At 49.4% G+C, this 26,205-nt stretch overlaps 1 protein-coding gene across 1 annotated transcript in view; it reads right to left on the minus strand.

The window, feature by feature from the left end:
- The window catches only part of CASP7 (caspase 7), a 41,756-nt gene that overhangs the window by 4,877 nt on the left and 10,674 nt on the right, over window positions 1-26,205 (minus strand). Inside the window, exons 3-6 of the mRNA XM_077258022.1 lie at window positions 8,031-8,176; window positions 3,663-3,791; window positions 3,018-3,193; window positions 593-731 (exon numbers count right to left, since the gene is read on the minus strand). Coding sequence (XP_077114137.1) covers window positions 593-731; window positions 3,018-3,193; window positions 3,663-3,791; window positions 8,031-8,176 — 590 coding nt within the window. The remainder of the gene's footprint in view (window positions 1-592; window positions 732-3,017; window positions 3,194-3,662; window positions 3,792-8,030; window positions 8,177-26,205) is intronic.

The raw sequence follows: 26,205 nt of genomic DNA on the forward strand, positions 1-26,205 counted from the left end.
GGGGCTGGCTGACTGCTGAGATCAATGGCTGAGGTATAGAAAGACAAGGGGGCTGATTTTGCTGGTCAAATAAGCAGTCAGTCAGCCCCATCACTTTAAACATCAGCTATTGATATGATCAGCCAGGCCCCCCTGTATACATCGGCTGGGACAAAAGGGGGGGCTGCCTGACTGCATATTTCTATTGCTCTATATTGGGCTATTGATATAAGTAGTCAGCACCTCAGTTTTATACATCGGTTGGGACAGAGACGGGGGCTGATTGTTTAGTCGAAAGAAGGAAGGGCCCTACAGCAAAAATAAAATAGAGGCTGTGAGTCCTGGGTCTGTGAGTTTTGGGGCTGCGAGTCCTGTGTCTGTGAGTCCTGTGTCTGTGAGTCCTGGGGCTGTGAGTCCTGGGGCTGTGAGTCCTGGGGCTGTGAGTCCTGGGGCTGTGAGTCCTGGGGCTGTGAGTCCTGGGTCTGCTGCTGCCTCCCTGGTTTGGTGCCACCGTGGCCCCTGCGGAGCGACCCCTATACTGTAGATATGGGTGATGTGGCCCTGCCCACGGTCCAGCTCGGTGGCGTCTCTGCCCCTCTCCGCTCATCAGTACCTGGCACAGTTGAGTAGGCAAAGAGGAAATCGGCCTCCACCGGGATCTTGTATCTGGGATTGGCGTCGGTCTCCAGCGAGTCGTTGGCCGGTCCCGAGTCGGTCTGAATCCCATCATCGAACTCTGAGCCCCGGCAGGCCTGGAACGTTACAGGAACCATTAGACTCCCACCGATGGTAATGGAAGACGCTGCTGGGTTTGGCGTCAGGAGATGACTCGGTAAATGGGCAGGAAACCACCGGGGAGCAGAGAGACGGGGCCTGGATATAGGAGACCCATCATACGTGAACGTGACCGAGGGGCCAGGACTTGTGTCATGTAGTCAGGTTCAGGGGCCCCAAAATCTCCCAACAAACCCCCCCAACTAATGTGAAAAGTCTTCTTATATGAGCCAGAGAGCTTTTGGGCCCCTCTAGGCTCCAGGGTCCCCTATAGCTACATGACACATCTATACAGGGTGCAGAGGCCACAGTCCCCCCGGCCCCGGTCCTTGAGGGGCCTAGAGACCCATCTGCCTCCACATTGTTTCCAGACTGATACATTGTAACAAACTATCTGCAGGATTGAGATGGATCCGTTCAGCTCCAATCTGAACAGGAATGTAACAAACCCTCAGCTGTGAGAAGTTTCCATTCACTGCAGCAAGCAGTGATTCTGAAAATAGTGAGGAATAGAGATCTCACAGCTGCAAGAAAGTGTTGAAGGTTTTCATTATTTTATTCCCCTTAAAAAGGAACAGATCCGCGCCGGACATCTGAGCCACATCGGGGTCTCTACTCTAGTTGCCCCCAGAGCTGCACTCTCTCCGCTCACAGCTCCTGCTGGTTCAGAGTCTGCACAGAACAAGTCTTCATTCCTCGCAGTAGCCTGTGGCTTTCAGTCATAGAGGCGGCCGCTGCGGCTGTAGTCACTCCTCAGTACACCGTGGCCGGCCACCCTGGGACTTTGACAGCTCACACTGCACAAATGCCCTGCACAGCCGGCTGTCAATCAAAGTGCCGGGAGCGGTTCTATTCGCCGGCCTCTTTGCACTGATCGGTGACTGGAGACCCGCCGGCCGCCTCTAGGACTGAAAGCCGGAGCTATGGGAGGAATAAACACGACTTTTCCCTGATAACGGCCTCTCACCACTGTGACGTCCGTTACCTGCAGATTAACCCTATACATGCAGGATCATCGCACACAACAGTTTCCCTTTAACTTTCTTTCTGCAGAAGTGATGCTGCCCCCGGCACGGTGTCTCGCCAGGTGCTGCCTGTGCCAGCCGGATGACACCCGCTGCCACGGCCGACATCACAGAAAGTCCCCACAACATTACCTAATGCTCCTCTTATTATCAGATGGGCCGGGAGCCAATCAGATCTCTCCATGCAGGGAGGGGCCAATGGGAGATTTTAGGGCCACAAGTCGCCCTACTCCTGAAGTACATGCAGCTGCATCCCAGCCACTCGGGATCATGTTCCCTCTCCTGCCCTTCCATGGGGAGTGGGTGCAGGGCTGCGGGCACACGGCACTGAGGCCCCATTGTTCCAGGTCCCAAAAACCGGGAATTCTGGTCCTGATGCCAAAAAATGACTCATCCACAAGTGAAAGTTCTCTGACATCCAAAAAATGTTGGGGATTTTATTAGTGAATTGGCGCCAGAATTGTGGTGAAAAAAAACAAACACAAACTTTAGTGCAGTCATTCCTATGTACTGAGGGGTGGGGGTCCCTTTACATCAGGAGCGGTCTGTGTGCCAGGGGTGCGCACCGCTCACTCCGCTCTGTTTGCCTGCAGGACCTCTGCTTGCTGTCTGGGAACAGTCTTAGCTACATTTAAAGACTGAAAACCATTTGTGACCTAATATCTCTCACAGCTGTGGGTTTGTTACAATGTAACCAGTGCTGAGAATCCTTAATGACCATGGATTGCGCCTCACTCGGTGGAACAAGCCCCAGAAAAGCAGAAAAAATGCTGGACAGCCCCATAAAAGAGGGTCCGGATGACATGGGTGGCAGATGGGTCTGTATACAGCTGTACGCTTGTGGTGGGGGGGATGCAACTATACACTGAGCAGGGGCTTAGAGCCGTACACCAGGGAGGTGCGGGGGGATGGAGCCGTATACCAGGAAGCTGCGGGGGGGATGGAGCCGTACACCAGGGAGGTGCGGGGGGGATGGAGGATCATGGAGCCGTACACCAGGGAGGTGCGGGGGGGATGGAGCCGTACACCAGGGAGGTGCGGGGGGGGGGGGGAATGGAGCCGTACACCAGGGAGCTGCAGGGGGGATGGAGCTGTATTCTGTACACCGTGCGGCTGCATGTATTTCTATGCTCCGGTCCCGAGTGCCAGCGGCAGTGCCCGGTATGGATGCGCCCGTTTCTCGCACTGCACACATGTGACCCCGGCCTCACGCTCACAGTTTGGAGCTTTCCATTATACCTGGATGAAGAACAGTTTCGGCTTCCCCACCAGACTTTGGCACTTGTCTCCCCGGAATAGGGAGGTGAGAGATTTTATAGCCATGGCTCCGTCGATGCCGTAGATCTGACCTTCTTCTCCATGACTCAGGAGGACGCAGGCGAAACAAGAGCTGTCGCTGTGATTCTGCTGCGCCACTGCCGGGAGAAGGAAACCGCCATTACTCTACATTCAGGGCTTGTGTGCGGGCGACATCCGCTACCCGGGATCCTGCCCAAGCTGCAGACGAGCCTAGGAGAACAACGCTGCAGCCGATCGTCACACATTCACTGAAATTCCCTGACGCCATATACTATATGCCGGGATATAAAAGTCTACACACCCCGTGAGCTGGACATTACTCTTGTATTACACCCCTGAGTAATGCCAGGAATCTGTCACATAAACGATCACCAGGAAGAATCATGTCAGACCCCCACGTTCCCCCTGCACCAGCCCCCATCAGCGGTGACTTTGCCCATTTTTCATCTACCTTCCTCTGATGACCAGTGGTAACTGGTGACGGCAATCAGGAGGAACTCCGGCCAAATGTCCAGCGACACATTCTCAGCGTGCGGTGTTAGTGCAGTGGTTAGCAGTGTCGGGGATGAGGCTCCGGTCACTCACTGTTCTGCAGCAATCTCTCCATATCTTCGCAGCTTCTGTCGTTATAAACCGTTGTATCAAATCCAAGGCTCCGGAAACAACGAAGGAGATCGCCGGCGTCTTTATCCGTCCCATTCCGGATACACATCCCTGAAAGTAATCAAAGAAAGTTGCAATCCTCCTATCCGTCACCAGAGATCAGCGGTGACATCACTGAGAATGCCTCCTATCCATCACCAGAGATCAGCGGTGACATCACTGAGAATGTCTCCTATCCATCACCAGAGATCAGCGGTGACATCACTGAGAATGTCTCCTATCCATCACCAGAGATCAGCGGTGACATCACTGAGAATGTCTCCTATCCATCACCAGAGATCAGAGGTGACATCACTGAGAATGCCTCCTATCCATCACCAGAGATCAGCGGTGACATCACTGAGAATGCCTCCTATCCATCACCAGAGATCAGCGGTGACATCACTGAGAATGTCTCCTATCCATCACCAGAGATCAGCGGTGACATCACTGAGAATGCCTCCTATCCATCACCAGAGATCAGCGGTGACATCACTGAGAATGTCTCCTATCCATCACCAGAGATCAGAGGTGACATCACTGAGAATGCCTCCTATCCATCACCAGAGATCAGAGGTGACATCACTGAGAATGTCTCCTATCCATCACCAGAGATCAGCGGTGACATCACTGAGAATGCCTCCTATCCATCACCAGAGATCAGCGGTGACATCACTGAGAATGTCTCCTATCCATCACCAGAGATCAGCGGTGACATCACTGAGAATGCCTCCTATCCATCACCAGAGATCAGAGGTGACATCACTGAGAATGCCTCCTATCCATCACCAGAGATCAGCGGTGACATCACTGAGAATGTCTCCTATCCATCACCAGAGATCAGCGGTGACATCACTGAGAATGCCTCCTATCCATCACCAGAGATCAGCGGTGACATCACTGAGAATGTCTCCTATCCATCACCAGAGATCAGAGGTGACATCACTGAGAATGCCTCCTATCCATCACCAGAGATCAGAGGTGACATCACTGAGAATGCCTCCTATCCATCACCAGAGATCAGCGGTGACATCACTGAGAATGTCTCCTATCCATCACCAGAGATCAGCGGTGACATCACTGAGAATGCCTCCTATCCATCACCAGAGATCAGCGGTGACATCACTGAGAATGTCTCCTATCCGTCACCAGAGATCAGCGGTGACATCAATGAGAATGCCTCCTATCCATCACTAGAGATCAGCGGTGACATCACTGAGAATGTCTCCTATCCATCACTAGAGATCAGCGGTGACATCACTGAGAATGTCTCCTATCCATCACCAGAGATCAGAGGTGACATCACTGAGAATGCCTCCTATCCATCACCAGAGATCAGCGGTGACATCACTGAGAATGCCTCCTATCCATCACCAGAGATCAGCGGTGACATCACTGAGAATGTCTCCTATCCATCACTAGAGATCAGCGGTGACATCACTGAGAATGCCTCCTATCCATCACCAGAGATCAGCGGTGACATCACTGAGAATGCCTCCTATCCATCACTAGAGATCAGCGGTGACATCACTGAGAATGCCTCCTATCCATCACCAGAGATCAGCGGTGACATCACTGAGAATGTCTCCTATCCATCACCAGAGATCAGCGGTGACATCACTGAGTGTCTCCTATCCATCACCAGAGATCAGCGGTGACATCACTGAGAATGTCTCCTATCCATCACCAGAGATCAGAGGTGACATCACTGAGAATGTCTCCTATCCATCACCAGAGATCAGCGGTGACATCACTGAGAATGCCTCCTATCCATCACCAGAGATCAGAGGTGACATCACTGAGAATGTCTCCTATCCATCACCAGAGATCAGAGGTGACATCACTGAGAATGCCTCCTATCCATCACCAGAGATCAGCGGTGACATCACTGAGAATGTCTCCTATCCATCACCAGAGATCAGCGGTGACATCACTGAGAATGTCTCCTATCCATCACCAGAGATCAGAGGTGACATCACTGAGAATGTCTCCTATCCATCACCAGAGATCAGAGGTGACATCACTGAGAATGCCTCCTATCCATCACCAGAGATCAGCGGTGACATCACTGAGAATGTCTCCTATCCATCACCAGAGATCAGCGGTGACATCACTGAGAATGCCTCCTATCCATCACCAGAGATCAGAGGTGACATCACTGAGAATGTCTCCTATCCATCACCAGAGATCAGCGGTGACATCACTGAGAATGTCTCCTATCCATCACTAGAGATCAGCGGTGACATCACTGAGAATGCCTCCTATCCATCACCAGAGATCAGCGGTGACATCACTGAGAATGCCTCCTATCCATCACCAGAGATCAGCGGTGACATCACTGAGAATGTCTCCTATCCGTCACCAGAGATCAGCGGTGACATCAATGAGAATGCCTCCTATCCATCACTAGAGATCAGCGGTGACATCACTGAGAATGTCTCCTATCCATCACTAGAGATCAGCGGTGACATCACTGAGAATGCCTCCTATCACCAGAGATCAGCGGTGACATCACTGAGAATGCCTCCTATCCATCACCAGAGATCAGCGGTGACATCACTGAGAATGTCTCCTATCCATCACCAGAGATCAGAGGTGACATCACTGAGAATGCCTCCTATCCATCACCAGAGATCAGCGGTGACATCACTGAGAATGCCTCCTATCCATCACCAGAGATCAGCGGTGACATCACTGAGAATGCCTCCTATCCATCACCAGAGATCAGCGGTGACATCACTGAGAATGTCTCCTATCCATCACCAGAGATCAGCGGTGACATCACTGAGAATGCCTCCTATCCATCACCAGAGATCAGCGGTGACATCAATGAGAATGCCTCCTATCCATCACTAGAGATCAGCGGTGACATCACTGAGAATGTCTCCTATCCATCACTAGAGATCAGCGGTGACATCACTGAGAATGCCTCCTATCACCAGAGATCAGCGGTGACATCACTGAGAATGCCTCCTATCCATTACCAGAGATCAGCGGTGACATCACTGAGAATGTCTCCTATCCATCACCAGAGATCAGAGGTGACATCACTGAGAATGCCTCCTATCCATCACCAGAGATCAGCGGTGACATCACTGAGAATGTCTCCTATCCATCACCAGAGATCAGCGGTGACATCACTGAGAATGTCTCCTATCCATCACCAGAGATCAGCGGTGACATCACTGAGAATGTCTCCTATCCATCACTAGAGATCAGCGGTGACATCACTGAGAATGCCTCCTATCCATCACCAGAGATCAGCGGTGACATCACTGAGAATGCCTCCTATCCATCACCAGAGATCAGCGGTGACATCACTGAGAATGTCTCCTATCCGTCACCAGAGATCAGCGGTGACATCAATGAGAATGCCTCCTATCCATCACTAGAGATCAGCGGTGACATCACTGAGAATGTCTCCTATCCATCACCAGAGATCAGCGGTGACATCACTGAGAATGTCTCCTATCCATCACCAGAGATCAGAGGTGACATCACTGAGAATGTCTCCTATCCATCACCAGAGATCAGCGGTGACATCACTGAGAATGCCTCCTATCCATCACCAGAGATCAGCGGTGACATCACTGAGAATGCCTCCTATCCATTACCAGAGATCAGCGGTGACATCACTGAGAATGCCTCCTATCCATCACCAGAGATCAGAGGTGACATCACTGAGAATGTCTCCTATCCATCACCAGAGATCAGCGGTGACATCACTGAGAATGCCTCCTATCCATCACCAGAGATCAGCGGTGACATCACTGAGAATGTCTCCTATCCATCACCAGAGATCAGAGGTGACATCACTGAGAATGTCTCCTATCCATCACCAGAGATCAGCGGTGACATCACTGAGAATGCCTCCTATCCATCACCAGAGATCAGAGGTGACATCACTGAGAATGCCTCCTATCCATCACCAGAGATCAGAGGTGACATCACTGAGAATGTCTCCTATCCATCACCAGAGATCAGCGGTGACATCACTGAGAATGCCTCCTATCCTTCACCAGAGATCAGAGGTGACATCACTGAGAATGTCTCCTATCCATCACCAGAGATCAGCGGTGACATCACTGAGAATGTCTCCTATCCATCACCAGAGATCAGCGGTGACATCACTGAGAATGTCTCCTATCCATCACTAGAGATCAGCGGTGACATCACTGAGAATGCCTCCTATCCATCACCAGAGATCAGCGGTGACATCACTGAGAATGCCTCCTATCCATCACCAGAGATCAGCGGTGACATCACTGAGAATGTCTCCTATCCATCACATAGACTGTAGACTTTTATCACCTGTTTTCTCCTGGAAGTTCTTGTTGTTAATGATGACACATTTGCCGACTTTCCCATAATTCATTCTGTACTGAAAATCAGGGGTGAGGATCCGCGTGATCGGTGCCGACGGCTTCTCTGATGTCTCTTGGTCATTTTTCTTCTTTCTATCAGAAGATACAAATCAGATTGTGATATAAAACATTGTATAAATCAGCGGCAAATAGAACTGATACCGGACACAATGTCTACAGAGATCACAACCCACATCACTGCCAAATAATGTCCCATAAGTGCGTCGTCCATAGAGTACCCATAACACTGCGTCATCCACAGATCTTCCATAACAGTGCGTCATCCACAGATCCCCCATAAGTGTGTCATCTACAGATCCCTCAGAACAGTGTCATCTAGAAATCCCCCATAACAGTGCGTCATCCACAGATCCCCCATAACAGTGCGTCATCCACAGATCCCCCATAACAGTACGTTCCCCACAGATCCCCCATAACAGTGCGTCATCGACAGATCCCCATAACAGTGTCATCTACAGATCCCCCATAACAGTGTCATCTACAGATCCTCCATAACAGTGCGTCATCCACAGATCCCCCATAACTGTGCCTCACCAACAGATCCCCACAACAGTGCATCATCCACAGATCCCCCATAATAGTGCGTCATCCACAGATCCCCCATAACAGTGCGTCCTACACAGATCCCCCATAACAGTGCGTCATCCACAGATCCCCCATAACAGTGCATCATCCACAGATCCCCCATAACAGTGCATCATCCACAGATCCCCCATAACAGTGCGTCCTCCACAGATGCACCATAACAGCACATCATCCACAGATCCTCCATAACAGTGCGTCATCCACAGATCCCCCATAACAGTGCGTCATCCACAGATCCCCCATAACAGTGCATCATCCACAGATCCTGCATAGCAGTGCGTCATCCTCAGATCCTCCATAACAGTGCGTCCTCCACAGATCCCCATAACAGTGCGTCATCCACAGATCTCCCATAACAGTGCGTCATCCACAGATCCCCATAACAGTGTGTCATCCACAGATCCCCCATAACAGTGCGTCATCCACAGATCCCCATAACAGTGAGTCATCCACAGATCCCCCATAACAGTGCATCATCCACAGATCCTGCATAGCAGTGCGTCATCCTCAGATCCTCCATAACAGTGCGTCATCCACAGATCCCCCATAACAGTGCGTCATCCACAGATCTCCCATAACAGTGCGTCATCCACAGATCCCCATAACAGTGTGTCATCCACAGATCCCCCATAACAGTGCGTCATCCACAGATCCCCATAACAGTGAGTCATCCACAGATCCCCCATAACAGTGCATCATCCACAGATCCCCCATAATAGTGCATCATCCACAGATCCCCCATAACAGTGCATAATCCTCAGATCCCCCAGAACAGTGCATCCTCCACAGGTGTTACATAGGACTGCAGGTGACGCCTAGTACATTATCTGTACTCAGTTATCACTGTTATTAGTGGTGTTACATAGGACTGCAGGTGACATCTACTGCATTATCTGTAGTAGGAGAGTTATCGCTGTGTTACATGGGACTGCGGGTGACATGTGGGACACTATCTGTATATAATCTAGTTCGCAGGTGGAAAGAACTTTGTTCACCAGTTTTGCTACTGTAGGAAAATAAATCTGTAGAATCAGGTTTTTCAAGACTTTCACGTAATCTTCACAAAAGAAAGCCGATATCTCTCCAGGACTGTGAGATGTGTGTCAGCTCACCAGGGCGGTATAATTAATCATTTTTATTTCTATAGCGCCAACATATTCCGCAGCGCTTTACAACTTATAGAGGGGACTTGTACAGACAATAGACATTACAGCATAACAGAAATCACAGTTCAAAACAGATACCAGGAGGAATGAGGGCCCTGCTGCTCGCAAGCTACAAACTATGAGGAAAAGGGGAGACACGAGAGGTGGATGGTAACAATTGCTTTAGTTATTGGGACCAGCCATAGTGTAAGGCTCGGGTGTTCATGTAAAGCTGCATGAACCAGTTATCAGCCTAAGTATGTAGCAGTACAGACACAGAGTGCTATTAACTGCATAAAGTGTATGAGAACATGATGCGAGGAACCTCATTATGTTTTTTTGTGTTTTTTTTTTTTTTTTAATAGGCCACACAGGGATGGTTAGGTTAATGCGTTGAGGCGGTAGGCCAGTCTGAACAAATGAGTTTTTAGGGCACGCTTAAAACTGTGGGGATTGGGGATTAATCGTATTAACCTAGGTAGTGCATTCCAAAGAGTCGGCGCAGCACGTGTAAAGTCTTGGAGACGGGAGTGGGAGGTTCTGATTATTGAGGATGCTAACCTGAGGTCATTAGCGGAGCGGAGGGCACGGGTAGGGTGGTAGACTGACACCAGAGAGGAGATGTAGGGTGGTGCTGAGCCGTGGAGAGCTTTGTGTATGAGGGTGGTTCTTTTGTACTGGATTCTGGAATGGATGGGTAGCCAGTGTAATGACTGGCACAGGGTAGAGGCATCGGTGTAACGGTTGGTGAGGAATATGATCCTGGCAGCAGCATTCAGGACAGATTGGAGCGGGGAGAGTTTGGTAAGAGGGGGGCTGATTAGTAGAGAGTTACAATAGTGCAGACGAGAATGAATAAGAGAAACAGTAAGAGTTTTTGCAGAGTCGAAAGAAATGTTTTTGAGATGCAGATAAGAAGAGCGAGCCAGTGATCGGATGTGGGGGGTGAATGAAAGCTCGGAACCAAGGATGACCCCAAGGCAGCGGGCATGTTGCTTTGGAGTAATGGTGGAACCGCACACGGAGATGGCAATGTCAGGCAAAGGTAGGTTAGTAGAGGGAGAGAACACGAGGAGTTCAGTTTTTGACAGGTTCAGTTTCAGATAGAGGGAGGACATGATGTTAGAGACAGCGGTAAGACAATCACTGGTGTTTTCTATAAAGGTCGGAGTGAAAGCAGGAGAAGAGGTGTATAATTGGGTGTCGTCAGTATAGAGATGGTACTGGAAACCAAATCTACTGATTGTTTATCCAATAGGGGCAGTATACAAAGAGAAGAGGAGGGGGCCTAGGACTGATCCTTGAGGAACCCCAACAGTAAGGGGAAGGGGAGAGGAGGAGGAACCAGCAAAACATACAGTGAAGGATCGGTCAGAGAGATAGAAGGAGAACCAGGAGAGAACGGTGTCCTTGATGCCGATGGAGCGGAGCATAGTGAGGAGGAGCTGATGATCCACAGTGTCGAATGCTGCGGAAAGATCCAAGAGAATTAGCATGGAATAGTGACCATTAGATTTAGCTGTTAGTAGGTCATTAGAGACTTTAGTGAGGGCAGTTTCAGTAGAGTGTAAAGAGCAGAAGACAGATTGAAGAGGGTCGAGAAGAGTTATCTGAGAGATAGCGGGTAAGACGGGAGTGGACCAGGCGTTCGAGGAGTTTGGAGCTGAAGGGAAGGTTAGAGACCGGTCTATAATTAGCGGCACAGTTTTGGTCGAGGGAGGGTTTTTTAAGTAATGGATGTATGATGGCATGCTTAAATGAGGAGGGAAAAATACCGGAAGTGAGAGAAAGGTTGAATATTTTTGTTAGGTGAGAGGTGACAGCCGGGGAAAGGGACTGGAGGAGATGTGACGGAATGGGGTCACTGGTGCAAGTGGTCGGGTGAGAAGATGCAAGAAGCCCAACTACTTCTTCTTCTGTAACTGGCTCAAAGTCAGAGAGTGAACTAGATGCAGTGGGGGAGGGAGGACAGTGCATGGTATGAAGAGATTCTAATTGATTCTAAATGTAATTGTACTCACACCTGAATAATCTTTGCACTTTTCAATAGCTTTGTGTCTTTATAGTTAATGTTGTTAACTGGCCACAAGATGTCGGTGATGTTTGATCATGGTTAAGAGACTGTGATATGTCTGTAAGATATAAAAGGGAGGGTTTTATAAGTGAAAGACAGGAAGTGGGAGCGTGGCTATCTTGGGCAGAGTCTGCAGGAATGAGGAGTGTATGAGGCTGTGCTGGAGAGGGATACAATGACATCCCCTTGTGACAGCACCCTTCTGAGTTAAGAGCAGTGACACTTTGAAGCTGAGCTGAACCGGTACCCGAACCTGTCCAGATGTGAGGTCATTCCTGCTGTAAAAGCTCTTAAAGAACAGAGGGACCTGTGAAGTGAAAGGTGCCGCATTCTGTTGAAGTGTTATAGCACAAGCCTCCTCGTTATTGCTCACTGGCTGGAAGACCTCTGCATCCATCAGCGTCTCCTGAGTGTGTCGTTCAGAGCAGACCCAGCGGTAAGAAACACTAAAAGCCCACTGCGACGCCGCAATAGGTAAACGTACACGCATCACATTATATTTTGGTGCCAAGAGACATTCGGCCGGAACAAAGCTGTTAGTTATATTGACTCTACGGACCACATTTTCCTACTGGAATCAACGCCCAGAAACCCCAAATTTGTCACTACGTTTTTGCGCTGTATAGGTGCTGACACAGCCCGCAGTGACCTCCAGGAAGGACTCGTGTCCTCCTCTGTGTTCTGCTGGAAGAGGAGTCTCTCTGTGGGACATTATAAGGTGACGCAGATTTGTCCATGGCACCTTCACTGGTGTGTGTGTGTGTGTGTGTGTGTGTGTGTGTGTGTGTGTGTGTGTGTGTGTGTGTGTGTGTGTGTGTGTGTGTGTGTGTGTATGTGTATGTGTATGTGTGTGTGACTGATATATATTATAGTTTTTGCTTAATTGCTTAATTTTTGTAATACTCTAGTTCCCTGTGTTTATACGGGGACGGGAAGGGTACGTTTGGTTGGGAAATAGGAATAGAAATATAATATAAATATATACATATATATACATATATACATATATATATACACACACACACAGGGGTTGGACCAAATAATGGAAACACCTAACGTTTTGGCATCATAATCTTCGAACATGTGATAAACATGCAAACCGTGACATATGGGAATGTTTTGTAGTTGATTATTTGTGTTATGTGATATGTGTATGTAAATTAACTGTTTGTTTTGCATAATTGTAAGAACATTGATGAGAACCTGATACCAATGGCAGACCTCTCGGATTTTCAAAGAGACCAAGTTGTTGGTGCTCGTATGGCAGGCGCTAGTGTAAAGGCCCCGTCTCACATAGCGAGATCGCTAGTGTGACACGTACCAGCGACCCGGCCCCTGCTGCGAGATCGCTGGTCGTGTCAGAATGGCCTGGACCTTTTTTTGGTCGTTGAGGTCCCGCTGACATCGCTGAATCGGTGTGTGTGACACCGATCCAGCGATGTCTTCACTGGTAACCAGGGTAAACATCGGGTTACTAAGCGCAGGGCCGCGCTTAGTAACCCGATGTTTACCCTGGTTACCAGCGTAAATGTAAAAAAAAACAAACAGTACATACTCACCATCTGATGTCCGTCAGGTCCCTTGCCGTCTGCTTTCTGCTGTGACTGAGTGCCGCCGTACAGTGAGAGCACAGCAGTGACGTCACCGCTGCGCTCTGCTCTCACTGTACGGCGGCACTCAGTCAGAGCAGGAAGCAGACGGCAAGGGACCTGATGGACATCAGATGGTGAGTATGTACTGTTTGTTTTTTTTGGTAACCAGGGTAAACATCGGGTTACTAAGCGCGGCCCTGCGCTTAGTAACCCGATGTTTACCCTGGTTACCCGGGTGCTGCAGGGGGACTTCGGCATCGTTGAAGACAGTTTCAACGATGCCGAAGTCGTTCCCCTGATCGTTGGTCGCTGGAGAGAGATGTCTGTGTGACAGCTCCCCAGCGACCACACAGCGACCACACAGCGACGCTGCAGCGATCAGCATCGTTGTCTGTATCGCTGCAGCGTCGCTGTGTGAGACGGAGCCTTAACACAAAGTGCCCGAATGCTTGGCGTGTCAAGTGGTACTGTCTCCAAAGTAATGACTGTTTGAAAGAGAGGGAAAAACGTCCGCAGCAAAGCACAGGTCCGGCCGAAAGTCAAAGTTGACTGAGACCGTCGGACTCTAAAGCGAATTGTGAGAGAGGATTGCAAGACCGCGGCTCCGAAAATCACTGCTGAGCTCAATGAACACCTACAGAACCCAGTTTCCACGAGAACTGTTAGTCGGGAGCTGCACAAACCTGGATTCCACGGAAGAGCTGCAATTAGAAAACCGCTGCTCTCAATGACAAATGTTTCCAAGCGTTTAGAGTGGTGTAGAAACCTCCAGAATTGGTCCCTCGAGCAGTGGAAACATGTGATATTCTCAGACGAATCATCGTTTACCCTATTTCCAACCTCCGGCCGAGTGTACGTTTGGAGGCAGCCGAAAGAAGCATTCCATCCAGACTGCCTTCTCCCAACCATAAAACATGGCGGAGGTTCTGTGATGATCTGGGGTGCTACTTCGTGGAGATCCGCTGGGCCAATGATATCCCTTCATGGAAGAATTAACAGCCGAGATTATTTAGGCATTTTGGGCGACCAAGTGCATCCAGTGGTTCATGCACTGTTCCCGGGGGGGAACGCCATCTTTAGGATGATAATGCACCAATTCATACAGCTAGAATCGTTAAAGCATGGCACGAGGAACATTCTAATGAAGTTGAGCATCTCATCTGGCCCCCACAATCCCCAGACCTCAACATTATTGAGCATTTATGGTCGATTTTAGAGATTCAAGTTAGACATTGATTTCCGCCGCCATCGTCGCTCAAAGAACTGGAGGGTGTTTTACCTGCAGAATGGGCTAAAATTCCTTTGGAAACAATTCACACCTTGTATGAATCCAAACCTCGGAGAACTGAGGCTGTAATCGCCGCAGAAGGTGGACCTACACCAGATTAAACTAACTGCTGTTGATGTTTCCATTATTTGGTCCAACCCCTGTATATATATTCTTAAGATTGTGAACCATTGTGCTGACCCGCAGGCGCTCCGTGCTTTGCACTCACTTACGTTTGCTGTCAGGGTGTAATAAGGTAATGGCAGCCGCTTCAGACGAGCTCGCCAGCAGGTAAATAGCAGAAGCAGTTCTCCTGGGTGCCGTCCAGCACAGTGGATATAGCCTTCTGACAAAATGTTTGCTTGATGTGTTTTCTTTGTGCCTTTATCAAAACCGAGTAGGAGAATCTTCGTTCCTAAGTAAAATAGTTACTGACAGTGGACTGTGTAGAAATCTTTTCTTGTCTGTGACTCCGCTGGATCTTGCACAACACCCTCGGTGCAGGATTTACAGGACGGCGCGTCTCATGGTTTATTACCATCCGATTATAGAGGATATCGAACACAGACAGAAGGGACGCCGTCAGCGTGGCGTTGAGCGTCGCGGGTCAGGTGGCAACAGAGGGACCATTAAGAGCAGCAGCTCCAGTACATGACCCCATTATACTGCACCCGTCCTGCTTTAGTACACGGCCGATAATCCTCAGATTCTAGTGATAACGACCCCTTGTTCCCAATTATTGTGCATGGATCCTTCGTTTCCACGGTGGAAAATCTGCATTGTATCACCATAATAGCTGAGATTTTACCAAATTTAAAACAGACCCTACAGAAAAACAAAATCTGCCGCGGAGATCAACCGGTGGTGTGGAGGTGAACCCACAGCATGGCAATTCATGATGCAAATCTTCATTGCAGATTGTAAAAGAAAACGGCGAGAAAATCCTCTGCAGAATTGCAGCCGCTTCAACTGGTGGAAAAAACCTACAGCAAATCCGTCCGGTGTGAATCATCGGTTACAGTCATCGGTGTCCTGTCTCCATCACATGATGTTGGTATTGGCCATTATAACCATCAAGCCCCTTCACCTATAAACAGGGCAGACACCAGAGGTTGGATAATATTGGCCTTTTATTAGAACATTACAAACATTTGTAGCCATCTTTCAAAAATGTGCTCGGATCCTTGAAGCTACAGAATCTGGTGACCCAAAAATTGACCGACCACCCTTACTCCCAGCTGCAACCCACAGTCCCACAGGCTCATGAGCACCAAAACCCAAAGGGTTAATTAACGGAATAACCGCTAACCCGAGACTGAACATTCACATCACCAGACCAGAGAACCAACCTATAGCAGAGGGATCCATGTCCTGATGTATCCCCCATACCAATGTAAAGCCAACGTCAGGGACCCCGATACACCCCACTAACCAGTATGACCCAGGATCGAAAAGCCCCTCAAAGAACACTATAAGCACCTCCATGAAAAATAATATAGTGAGGGCGGGCCTTGCTCTGTGTCCTGGGAGCGGGAAAGTGACAAACCCCTCCCCAAAGTCCCCTTTCTAAATCACCTATCCCCCTAACCCTTCCCATTGACCCCTCGTCCCACCTACTCCAAACCCTGGTCATGTCGGCCTCTGCCCCTGTGCTATCCCAGTGCTCCGGCCAATGTTGGTTCCTACAGAATGACAGCAAGCAGAGGACTGGAGAATAAAGAGGAACTGATACATTTCTCGATCGATACAATGTTTTGTATCAATTTTCATCAAACAAACAAAAAAAACAAACATTTATTGGATTAAACTGAAAACTGAGGATTTTCCCCTTTGACTTTAATAAGAACAGAAGACGCAGTCACACGTTGGACAAAATATTTGGTGCATTTCTGTTTAAATATAAAGAAAAACTAAGTACACCCTCTGAGTTCCATTCTATGGTTTTAGAGGTCAGGATATAACAAAAAACAATTACTGGTAGGTAAATCCAATCGTAGACAAACACATAAGAAATTACGCTGTGTCATTATTCAGTTACCAAAAACTAGAGCAAAACAGTGTGTGAAAAAAAAGTACACCCTCATTGCCTCCATAAGAAATGATCAAAGGCCTTTAATTAATTGTATCCATCAGCAAGTGTGAACAGCTCTATAAGAGCAGAAGTTCTGGACGTTTGCTGGTTTGGAGCATTCAGGAGCGCGTTACCGCAATGCTCAGAAGGAAAGAAATCAGCAATGATTGGTTCCAAACAAACTGGAGCCCATGCTACAGTGTGAAAGATTTCTCACATGTGGAAAACATACAAGTCCACAATTGTCCCAGCAGAGAACATCTCAAGGGATTCATCCCAGACCATGCAATGCCCAAGGAAATTGCAACAAAAATCCCCAAGAGCTACAGCTCAGACTCTAAAGGCCTCAGATAGAAGGTTAAGTGTTTAGATTCATTGTCACAGTACAATTAAAATAGGCTGAACAAATAGAACCTGATTGGAAGGAGAAATCCTGCTCTTTCTAAGAGAGGCTAAACTTCAGAACATTTCTGGGCAATTCCATGATACCAAATGTCCGGCCCAGAGGAGGAGGATTTGGGTGGTTTTAGCCTCCCAGGACTTGGGCACCTCACAGACAATGAGTCTTCCAAGAACACGTCTGTACAACAAAGTAAAGTAGAGGCAAATGTGAGGCCATCTGTCCAAAAACTAAAGCCCAGGGTCATGTGCAGCAAAGCTCCATCAGCATGTCCTGCAGAAGCCACTACTGCGGGTTATCCTGCTGGAGGCGCTGCTCCACCATACTGATTCATGGGGTGTACTTCTGCACTGGATGGGGGTCATTACCTGGGCTCCTCATTAAGCGGCACTCCACTCTGCATCTGATCCTGAGCCGTGTGTCCTGCCTGCTCCCAGGGAAGCCCACCATGCTCCGGCCGGCTATGCACAAAGCTGTGCAGTTGGGTGCTGCACCTGAGTCAGCAGGGTCCTACGCGACCTTTCTATGTGGCCATTGAGCCCCCGCCCCACCCCCATCTCTACCCTGCCGGGTTTATTCAGACCTGACCCCTCAATGCTGAGCAGAGCAAAACTCCGGACCCTCAGCACTGACAGGCGGCACACAAAACACACAATGCAGATTACACGTATGTCTGTGCCCCCCCGCATCACCATGCATGTACAGCCCCCCATCGCATGTACAGCCCCCCATCTGTATACCGCCACCATGAATCATCAGCGCATTATATACCGGGGCCAAGTGGAGGAAGCGAAAATACCGCCACCATTATAACACCGAAACCAGTATAGCACCGAAACCAGTATAACACCGCAACCAGTATAACACCAAAACCAGTATAACACCGAAACCAGTATAGCACTGAAACCAGTATAACACCGCAACCAGTATAACACCAAAACCAGTATAACACCGCAACCAGTATAGCACCGAAACCAGTATAACACCGAAACCAGTATAGCACCGAAACCAGTATAGCACCGCAACCAGTATAACACCGCAACCATTATAACACCGAAACCAGTATAGCACCGAAACCAGTATAACAACGCAACCAGTATAAAACTAAAACCAGTATAACACCGCAACCAGTATAGCACCGCCACCATTATAACACCGAAACCAGTATAGCACCGAAACCAGTATAACAACGCAACCAGTATAAAACTAAAACCAGTATAACACCGCAACCAGTATAACACCGCAACCAGTATAACACCGCAACCAGTATAGCACTGAAACCAGTATAACACCGCAACCAGTATAACACCGCAACCAGTATAACACCGCAACCAGTATAGCACCGAAACCAGTATAACACCGAAACCAGTATAGCACCGAAACCAGTATAACAACGCAACCAGTATAACACCGCAACCAGTATAACACCGCAACCAGTATAACACCGCAACCAGTATAACACCGCAACCAGTATAACACCGCAACCAGTATAACACCAAAACCAGTATAACACCAAAACCAGTATAACTCCGCCACCATGAATCATCAGCGCATTATATACTGGGGCCAAGTGGAGGAAACGAAAATACCGCCACCAGTATAACACCGAAACCAGTATAACACCGCCACCAGTAGCCACCAGTATAATACCGCCACCATGAATCATCAGCGCATTATATACCGGAGCCATGTGTAGGAAGCGAAAATACCGCCACTGGTATAGTACTGACAACACTATAACACCGCCACCAGTATAACACCGAAACCAATATAACACCGAAACCAGTATAACACCAAAACCAGTATAACACCAAAACCAGTATAACACCGCCACCATGAATCATCAGCCCATTATATACTTGGGCCAAGTGTAGGAAGCGAAAATACCGTCAAGAGAGTATCACACAACAGAGTTAGTTAAAGCAGTGGGTGTTCTAATCCTATCCTGTGTGATACTGACTGCTGAGCCGTGTATCTAATCCTATCCTGTGTGATACTGACTGCTGAGCTGAGTATCTAATCCTCTCCTGTGTGATACTGCCTGCTGAGCTGTGTATCTAATCCTCTCCTGTGTGATACTGACTGCTGAGCTGAGTATCTAATCCTCTCCTGTGTGATACTGCCTGCTGAGCCGTGTATCTAATACTATCCTGTGTGATACTGACTGCTGAGCCGTGTATCTAATCCTATCCTGTGTGATACTGACTGCTGAGCCGTGTATCTAATCCTATCCTGTGTGATACTGTCTGCTGAGCCGTGTATCTAATCCTCTCCTATGTGATACTGACTGCTGAGCCGTGTATCTAATCCTCTCCTGTGTGATACTGACTGCTGAGCCGTGTATCTCATCCTCTCCTGTGTGATACTGACTGCTGAGCTGTGTATCTAATCCTCTCCTGTGTGATACTGACTGCTGAGCCGTGTATCTAATCCTATCCTGTGTGATACTGACAGCTGAGCTGTGTATCTAATCCTCTCCTGTGTGATACTGACTGCTGAGCCGTGTATCTAATCCTATCCTGTGTGATACTGACTGCTGAGCCGTGTATCTAATCCTCTCCTGTGTGATACTGACTGCTGAGCTGTGTATCTAATCCTCTCCTGTGTGATACTGACTGCTGAGCCGTGTATCTAATCCTATCCTGTGTGATACTGACTGCTGAGCCGTGTATCTAATCCTATCCTGTGTGATACTGTCTGCTGAGCCGTGTATCTAATCCTCTCCTGTGTGATACTGACTGCTGAGCTGTGTATCTAATCCTCTCCTGTGTGATACTGACTGCTGAGCCGTGTATCTAATCCTCTCCTGTGTGATACTGACTGCTGAGCCGTGTATCTAATCCTATCCTGTGTGATACTGACTGCTGAGCCGTGTATCTAATCCTCTCCTGTGTGATACTGTAATGTCTGCCCCCTGCTGGTCGTTGTCATTTCCAGGTTTCTCTCAGCCGCAGCAGGAAGAAGTGAGAAATCTTCATGGAGAAAGTCCCTGTGCCGGGATCCGGGGCGACGTGGTTACTGTGATACTGACAATGTCGCCGCCGTATACAGGGACGCAGATACAGCTGAAACCAGAGGTTTCCGTCCACTATATATAAAGACACATCTGCAGGTTTTTCTCACTATGTGACATGAAATCAGAATAAACCTTTCCCGGTTTAGGACAATTAGGATTACCATAATTATTAATATTTGCCAAATGCCGGAATAATGAGAGAGAATGTTCTAAGGCATTTTTATTAAATACACTAATATTACTATGCCTGTAAACAATTCTGGACGGCCCATATGATGATGTCATGTGTTTGGAAGCCTCTGAGGGTTTTGGAACATCTGAGTTAATTAGAGTCACACCTGTGGATGTATTTTAATGCACACCTGAAACACTCTGCTTCTTTGTGTAGCATCATGTGAAAGTCTCAAGAAATCAGCCAAGATATCAGCGAGAGAATTGTGGACTTGCACAAGTCTGACTCATCCTTGGATACATACAATTTCAAGATGCCTGTAGGCGCCTCGTTCATCTGTACAAACAATCCCGCTCTCCTCTCCCTATTCCTAGGGCCTATAAGTTTAGATTAATTTTTAGGGGTGCACGCATGCGTGGGGTCGCACGCATTCAGCAAAGCATCAAGATAAACAGCAGTTACTCCATAGAAGTTAGTCAGGGCAGGAGTCAGGTAACCCACACTCTGCTCTCCCTTTTATCCATGTGCTATATTCTTATCCTCCTATGTTCCCTTGCCATCCACCTTCACATTCCCACCCCCCTCCATCACGACTCGTATACATCATTCCCTCTTTCCTTCCCTCTCCCATGTACAGCTCCCATGCACTTCTCACCTTCCTGAAAAACCTCAGTCTCTCTTGCCCAAACACATCACACAAAAAACTTCGTACAATTCCAATAACTTCTTGCTTTTTATCTTCCTACTCCTACTGATTTCAGGGGACATCTCCCCCAACCCTGGCCCACCATCCCCCAACCGCAGCACCTATCCTACCTTGTATCATAACCATACTAACCTTATTAATATTACTTGCACTACCTCATCTCCTTCTTTTAATTGTGCCCTCTGGAATCCATGGTCTGTATGTAACAAGCTTCCTTTCCTGCACAATTACTTTCTGAACAACTCTCTGAATCTGTTGGGCCTCACTGAAACCTGGATCCAGGACTCTGACACTGTCTCCCCTGCTGCCATTTCCCATGGTGGCTTACAATTCTCCCATTCCCCGAGACCCACAAACAGACCTGGTGGTGGGGTCGGCATACTCCTGTCCCCACAATACACTTTCCAGGTCATCCCAACAACTCCATCACTCTCATTCCCTTCTTTTGAGGTCCACACCTTCAGGCTCTTCCGTCCCCTCTCCCTCAGAGTAGCCGTCATATACCGGCCCCCAGGCTCACCCACCCAGTTCCTGGACCATTTTTCTGCCTGGCTGCCGCACTTCATGTCCTCAGAACTACCAACCCTTATCCTCGGAGACTTCAACATCCCCATAAACAACCCCACGTTCACATCTGCGTCCCAGCTTCTATCACTAACCACTTCTCTCGGCCTCTCACAGCTCTCAACCTCTGAAACACACAAGGACGGTAACACCCTGGACCTGGTCTTTGTCCGGCTCTGTTCAATCTCCTACCTAGATAACTCACCGCTTCCCCTCTCTGACCACAACATTCTCTCCTTCACACTCACAATTCCTCTCCCACCCCAGCACCCTCCTACCTACCACACATTCAGAAATCTACATGCAATTAACCCTCATACACTTTCAGACTCCTTACATTCATCACTGTCCCCAGTCTCCTCTTGTTCCTGTCCTGATCTGGCGGTACATCACTACAATGACACTCTTAGAAGCACCCTTGACCAAGTAGCGCCCCTCACCCTCAGAACCTCCAAACACAGAGTGAAACAGCCCTGGCTCACATCGCAAACCCGATTCCTCCAGCGATGCTCCAGGTGTGCTGAACGCTTATGGAGGAAAACTCGCACCCCAGAAGACTTCATACACTTCAAATTTATACTAAGAACCTATAACTCTGCCCTTCACCTCGCCAAACAGTCCTACTTCACCACTCTGATCTCCTCACTATCCAACAACCCCAAGAAACTCTTTGACACCTTTCACTCCCTCCTCAGGCCAAAAGCACAAGACCCTATCACAGACATTTGTGCTGATGAACTGGCCTCCCACTTTATAGAGAAAATAGACAATATCCGTCAGGAAATCCGCTCCCAGACACCAAGTGCAATGACTCCCATTCCTCCCTGCATCTCCCCTGGCTCACTCTCCACATTCGATCCCATCACAGAAGAAGTCTCCAAGCTCCTCTCCTCTTCTCGTCCAACTACATGCACCACCGACCCCATTCCCTCACACCTCCTCCAGTCTCTCTCTCCAGTCGTCACAACTCACCTAACTACAATCTTTAATCTCTCCCTCTCCTCTGGCATTTTCCCCTCCTCCTTCAAACACTCTATCATTACTCCATTACCAAAAAAACCCACCCTTGACCCATCATGCGCAAACAACTACAGACCGGTCTCCAACCTCCCCTTCATCTCTAAACTCTTGGAGCGCCTGGTCTACTCCCACCTTACCCGTTACCTCTCCACTCACTCCCTCCTAGACCCTTCACAGTCCGGTTTCCGCCCCCTACATTCGACAGAAACTGCACTCATCAAGGTGACCAATGACCTTCTGACAGCAAAATGTAACGGTGACCACTCTCTGCTCATTCTTCTCGACCTTTCTGCAGCTTTCGACACTGTTGACCACCCTCTCCTACTCTCTAGGCTCCAGTCTTTAGGCATTAAGGACACTGCTCTCTCCTGGTTCTCCTCCTATCTTTCTGACCGCTCCTTCAGTGCTCTGTTCGTTGGCTCCACTTCATCTCTTCTTCCTCTCACTGTTGGGGTACCTCAGGGCTCAGTCCTTGGCCCCTTCTCTTCTCCCTCTACACGGCCCCAATTGGACAGACCATCAGCAGATTTGGCTTTCAGTACCATCTTTATACTGATGACACAACTATACACGTCATCCCCTGACCTTACCCCCGCTGTACTACAGAACGCCAGTGACTGTCTGTCTGCAGTCTCTAACATCATGTCCGCTCTCTATCTGAAACTCAACCTCTCCAAAACTGAACTTCTTCTGCTCCCACCGTCTACTAACCTCCCTAAATCTGACATTTCCCTCTCCGTGGGTGGCACCATAATAACGCCCCGGCAGTAGGCACGCTGTCTGGTGTTATGTTTGACTCCGATCTCTTCTTCACATCCCATATACAATCTCATGCCGCTTACACCTAAAGAACATCTCTAGAATCCGCCCTTTTCTCACCATGGAAACAACAAAAACCCTCACTGTCGCCCTGATCCACTCCCGCCTGGACTACTGTAACGCTCTATTAATTGGCCTCCCCCTCACTCGACGTTCCCCTCTCCAGTCCATCCTTAATGCAGCAGCCAGGGTCGTCCATCTGGCTAATCGTTACTCGGACGTGTCCGCTCTTCTCCAGTCATTACACTGGCTGCCCATTCATTACAGGATACAATTCAAAGTACTTGTTCTCACCCACAAAGCTCTCCACAGTGCGGCACCCCCTTACATCTCCTCCCTCATTTCTGTCTATCGGCCTAGCCGACTGCTGCACTCTGCAAACGACTTTCAACTAACCCCTGCACTAATCCGTACCTCCCACTCCCGACTCCAAGACTTCTCCCGTGCTGCGCCAATCCTCTGGAATGCTCTACCCCAAGATATTAGGTCCTCCACAACTTGTATAGCTTTAGGCGCTCACTCAAAACACATTTGTTCAGAGCGGCCTATCATGTTCCCTAATAAAAGTCTTAAAGGTGTGTGTGTAGCCCATTTACTATCTCCATCTATCCCCCCACCCCCTGAAGATGGCTGGACCATCATTGTAAATACACCATTGTAAATACACGCCTGCACTTTGTATCTCCCCACCTCATTGTAGATTGTAAGCTCACAAGCAGAGGCGGCTTATTGTGCTTTAATTATTGTATCGTTAACGTTGTTACTTATGACTGTTGTGTTTGAAACTGTTAATCTGTAAAGCGCTGCGGAATATGTTGGCGCTATATAAATAAAGATTATTATTATTATTATTATAGGAAGAAGACACTGATCTGCCATCGACTCGTCACCAGCGCTCTTCCGCCATCTAGTGGCCATGCCGTGCAGTGCACACAGATTTCCATCAGCCGCTGTAGAATTAGTTGTCAATAATGGAGGACGATGGATTGTTCTACAGACAATTGTTTTCTCTCTATAAAGGCAATGGGTCACTTTTTTATTAATACAAAGTATTTATGATTTCATTATTATTATTTTAAATAATGAATTAAAATACCAGTGCCACCGCACACTCTCCTGGCACGCACAGTTCCCATCTGGAGCCGGTTGCCTGCTGCCATGTTTTTAAGGCAAAGCACAACTCCCTGAACTCCACTACATCTCTGCGGCCAGAAGCAATGTTGGCAGCACCGAATACCGACAATACAGGTTTTGGATGGTACGGAGATGGGCTGCAGTGGTGACTAGTCGCAGCTCTGAACACATTTACAGGGGCTACAGCATAATACAGCCCCATATTTGTTCAACTCCTATATGGCAATCTGCTCCGGTGAGCAGCCCCGTTATCCAGTGATAAGGAGATCACAAGCGTATCACAGAAATGGCAACGCACCGAAATTCTGAAACATAACCCCCTCAAACATCCAAAAGAAGAGGGGAAGAGCCACGTCCCTGGCGGGAAGAGCCACGTCCCTGGCAGGAAGAGCCACGTCCCTGGCAGGAAGAGCCACGTCCCCGGCGGAAAGAGCCACGTCCCCGGCGGAAAGAGCCACGTCCCCGGCAGAAAGAGCCACGTCCCCGGCGGAAAGAGCCACGTCCCCGGCGGAAAGAGCCACGTCCCCGGCGGAAAGAGCCACGTCCCCGGCGGAAAGAGCCACGTCCCCGGCAGAAAGAGCCACGTCCCCGGCAGAAAGAGCCACGTCCCCGGCAGAAAGAGCCACGTCCCCGGCAGAAAGAGCCACGTCCCCGGCAGAAAGAGCCACGTCCCCGGCAGAAAGAGCCACGTCCCCGGCAGAAAGAGCCACGTCCCCGGCAGAAAGAGCCACGTCCCCGGCAGAAAGAGCCACGTCCCCGGCAGAAAGAGCCACGTCCCCGGCAGAAAGAGCCACGTCCCCGGCAGAAAGAGCCACGTCCCCGGCAGAAAGAGCCACGTCCCCGGCAGAAAGAGCCACGTCCCCGGCAGAAAGAGCCACGTCCCCGGCAGAAAGAGCCACGTCCCCGGCAGAAAGAGCCACGTCCCCGGCAGAAAGAGCCACGTCCCCGGCAGAAAGAGCCACGTCCCCGGCAGAAAGAGCCACGTCCCCGGCAGAAAGAGCCACGTCCCCGGCAGAAAGAGCCACGTCCCCGGCAGAAAGAGCCACGTCCCCGGCAGAAAGAGCCACGTCCCCGGCAGAAAGAGCCACGTCCCCGGCAGAAAGAGCCACGTCCCCGGCAGAAAGAGCCACGTCCCCGGCAGAAAGAGCCACGTCCCCGGCAGAAAGAGCCACGTCCCCGGCAGAAAGAGCCACGTCCCCGGCAGAAAGAGCCACGTCCCCGGCAGAAAGAGCCACGTCCCCGGCAGAAAGAGCCACGTCCCCGGCAGAAAGAGCCACGTCCCCGGCAGAAAGAGCCACGTCCCCGGCAGAAAGAGCCACGTCCCCGGCAGAAAGAGCCACGTCCCCGGCAGAAAGAGCCACGTCCCCGGCAGAAAGAGCCACGTCCCCGGCAGAAAGAGCCACGTCCCCGGCAGAAAGAGCCACGTCCCCGGCAGAAAGAGCCACGTCCCCGGCAGAAAGAGCCACGTCCCCGGCAGAAAGAGCCACGTCCCCGGCAGAAAGAGCCACGTCCCCGGCAGAAAGAGCCACGTCCCCG

This window comes from Ranitomeya variabilis, chromosome 4, assembly GCF_051348905.1.
Source record: "Ranitomeya variabilis isolate aRanVar5 chromosome 4, aRanVar5.hap1, whole genome shotgun sequence".
Classification (NCBI taxonomy): domain Eukaryota; kingdom Metazoa; phylum Chordata; class Amphibia; order Anura; family Dendrobatidae; genus Ranitomeya; species Ranitomeya variabilis.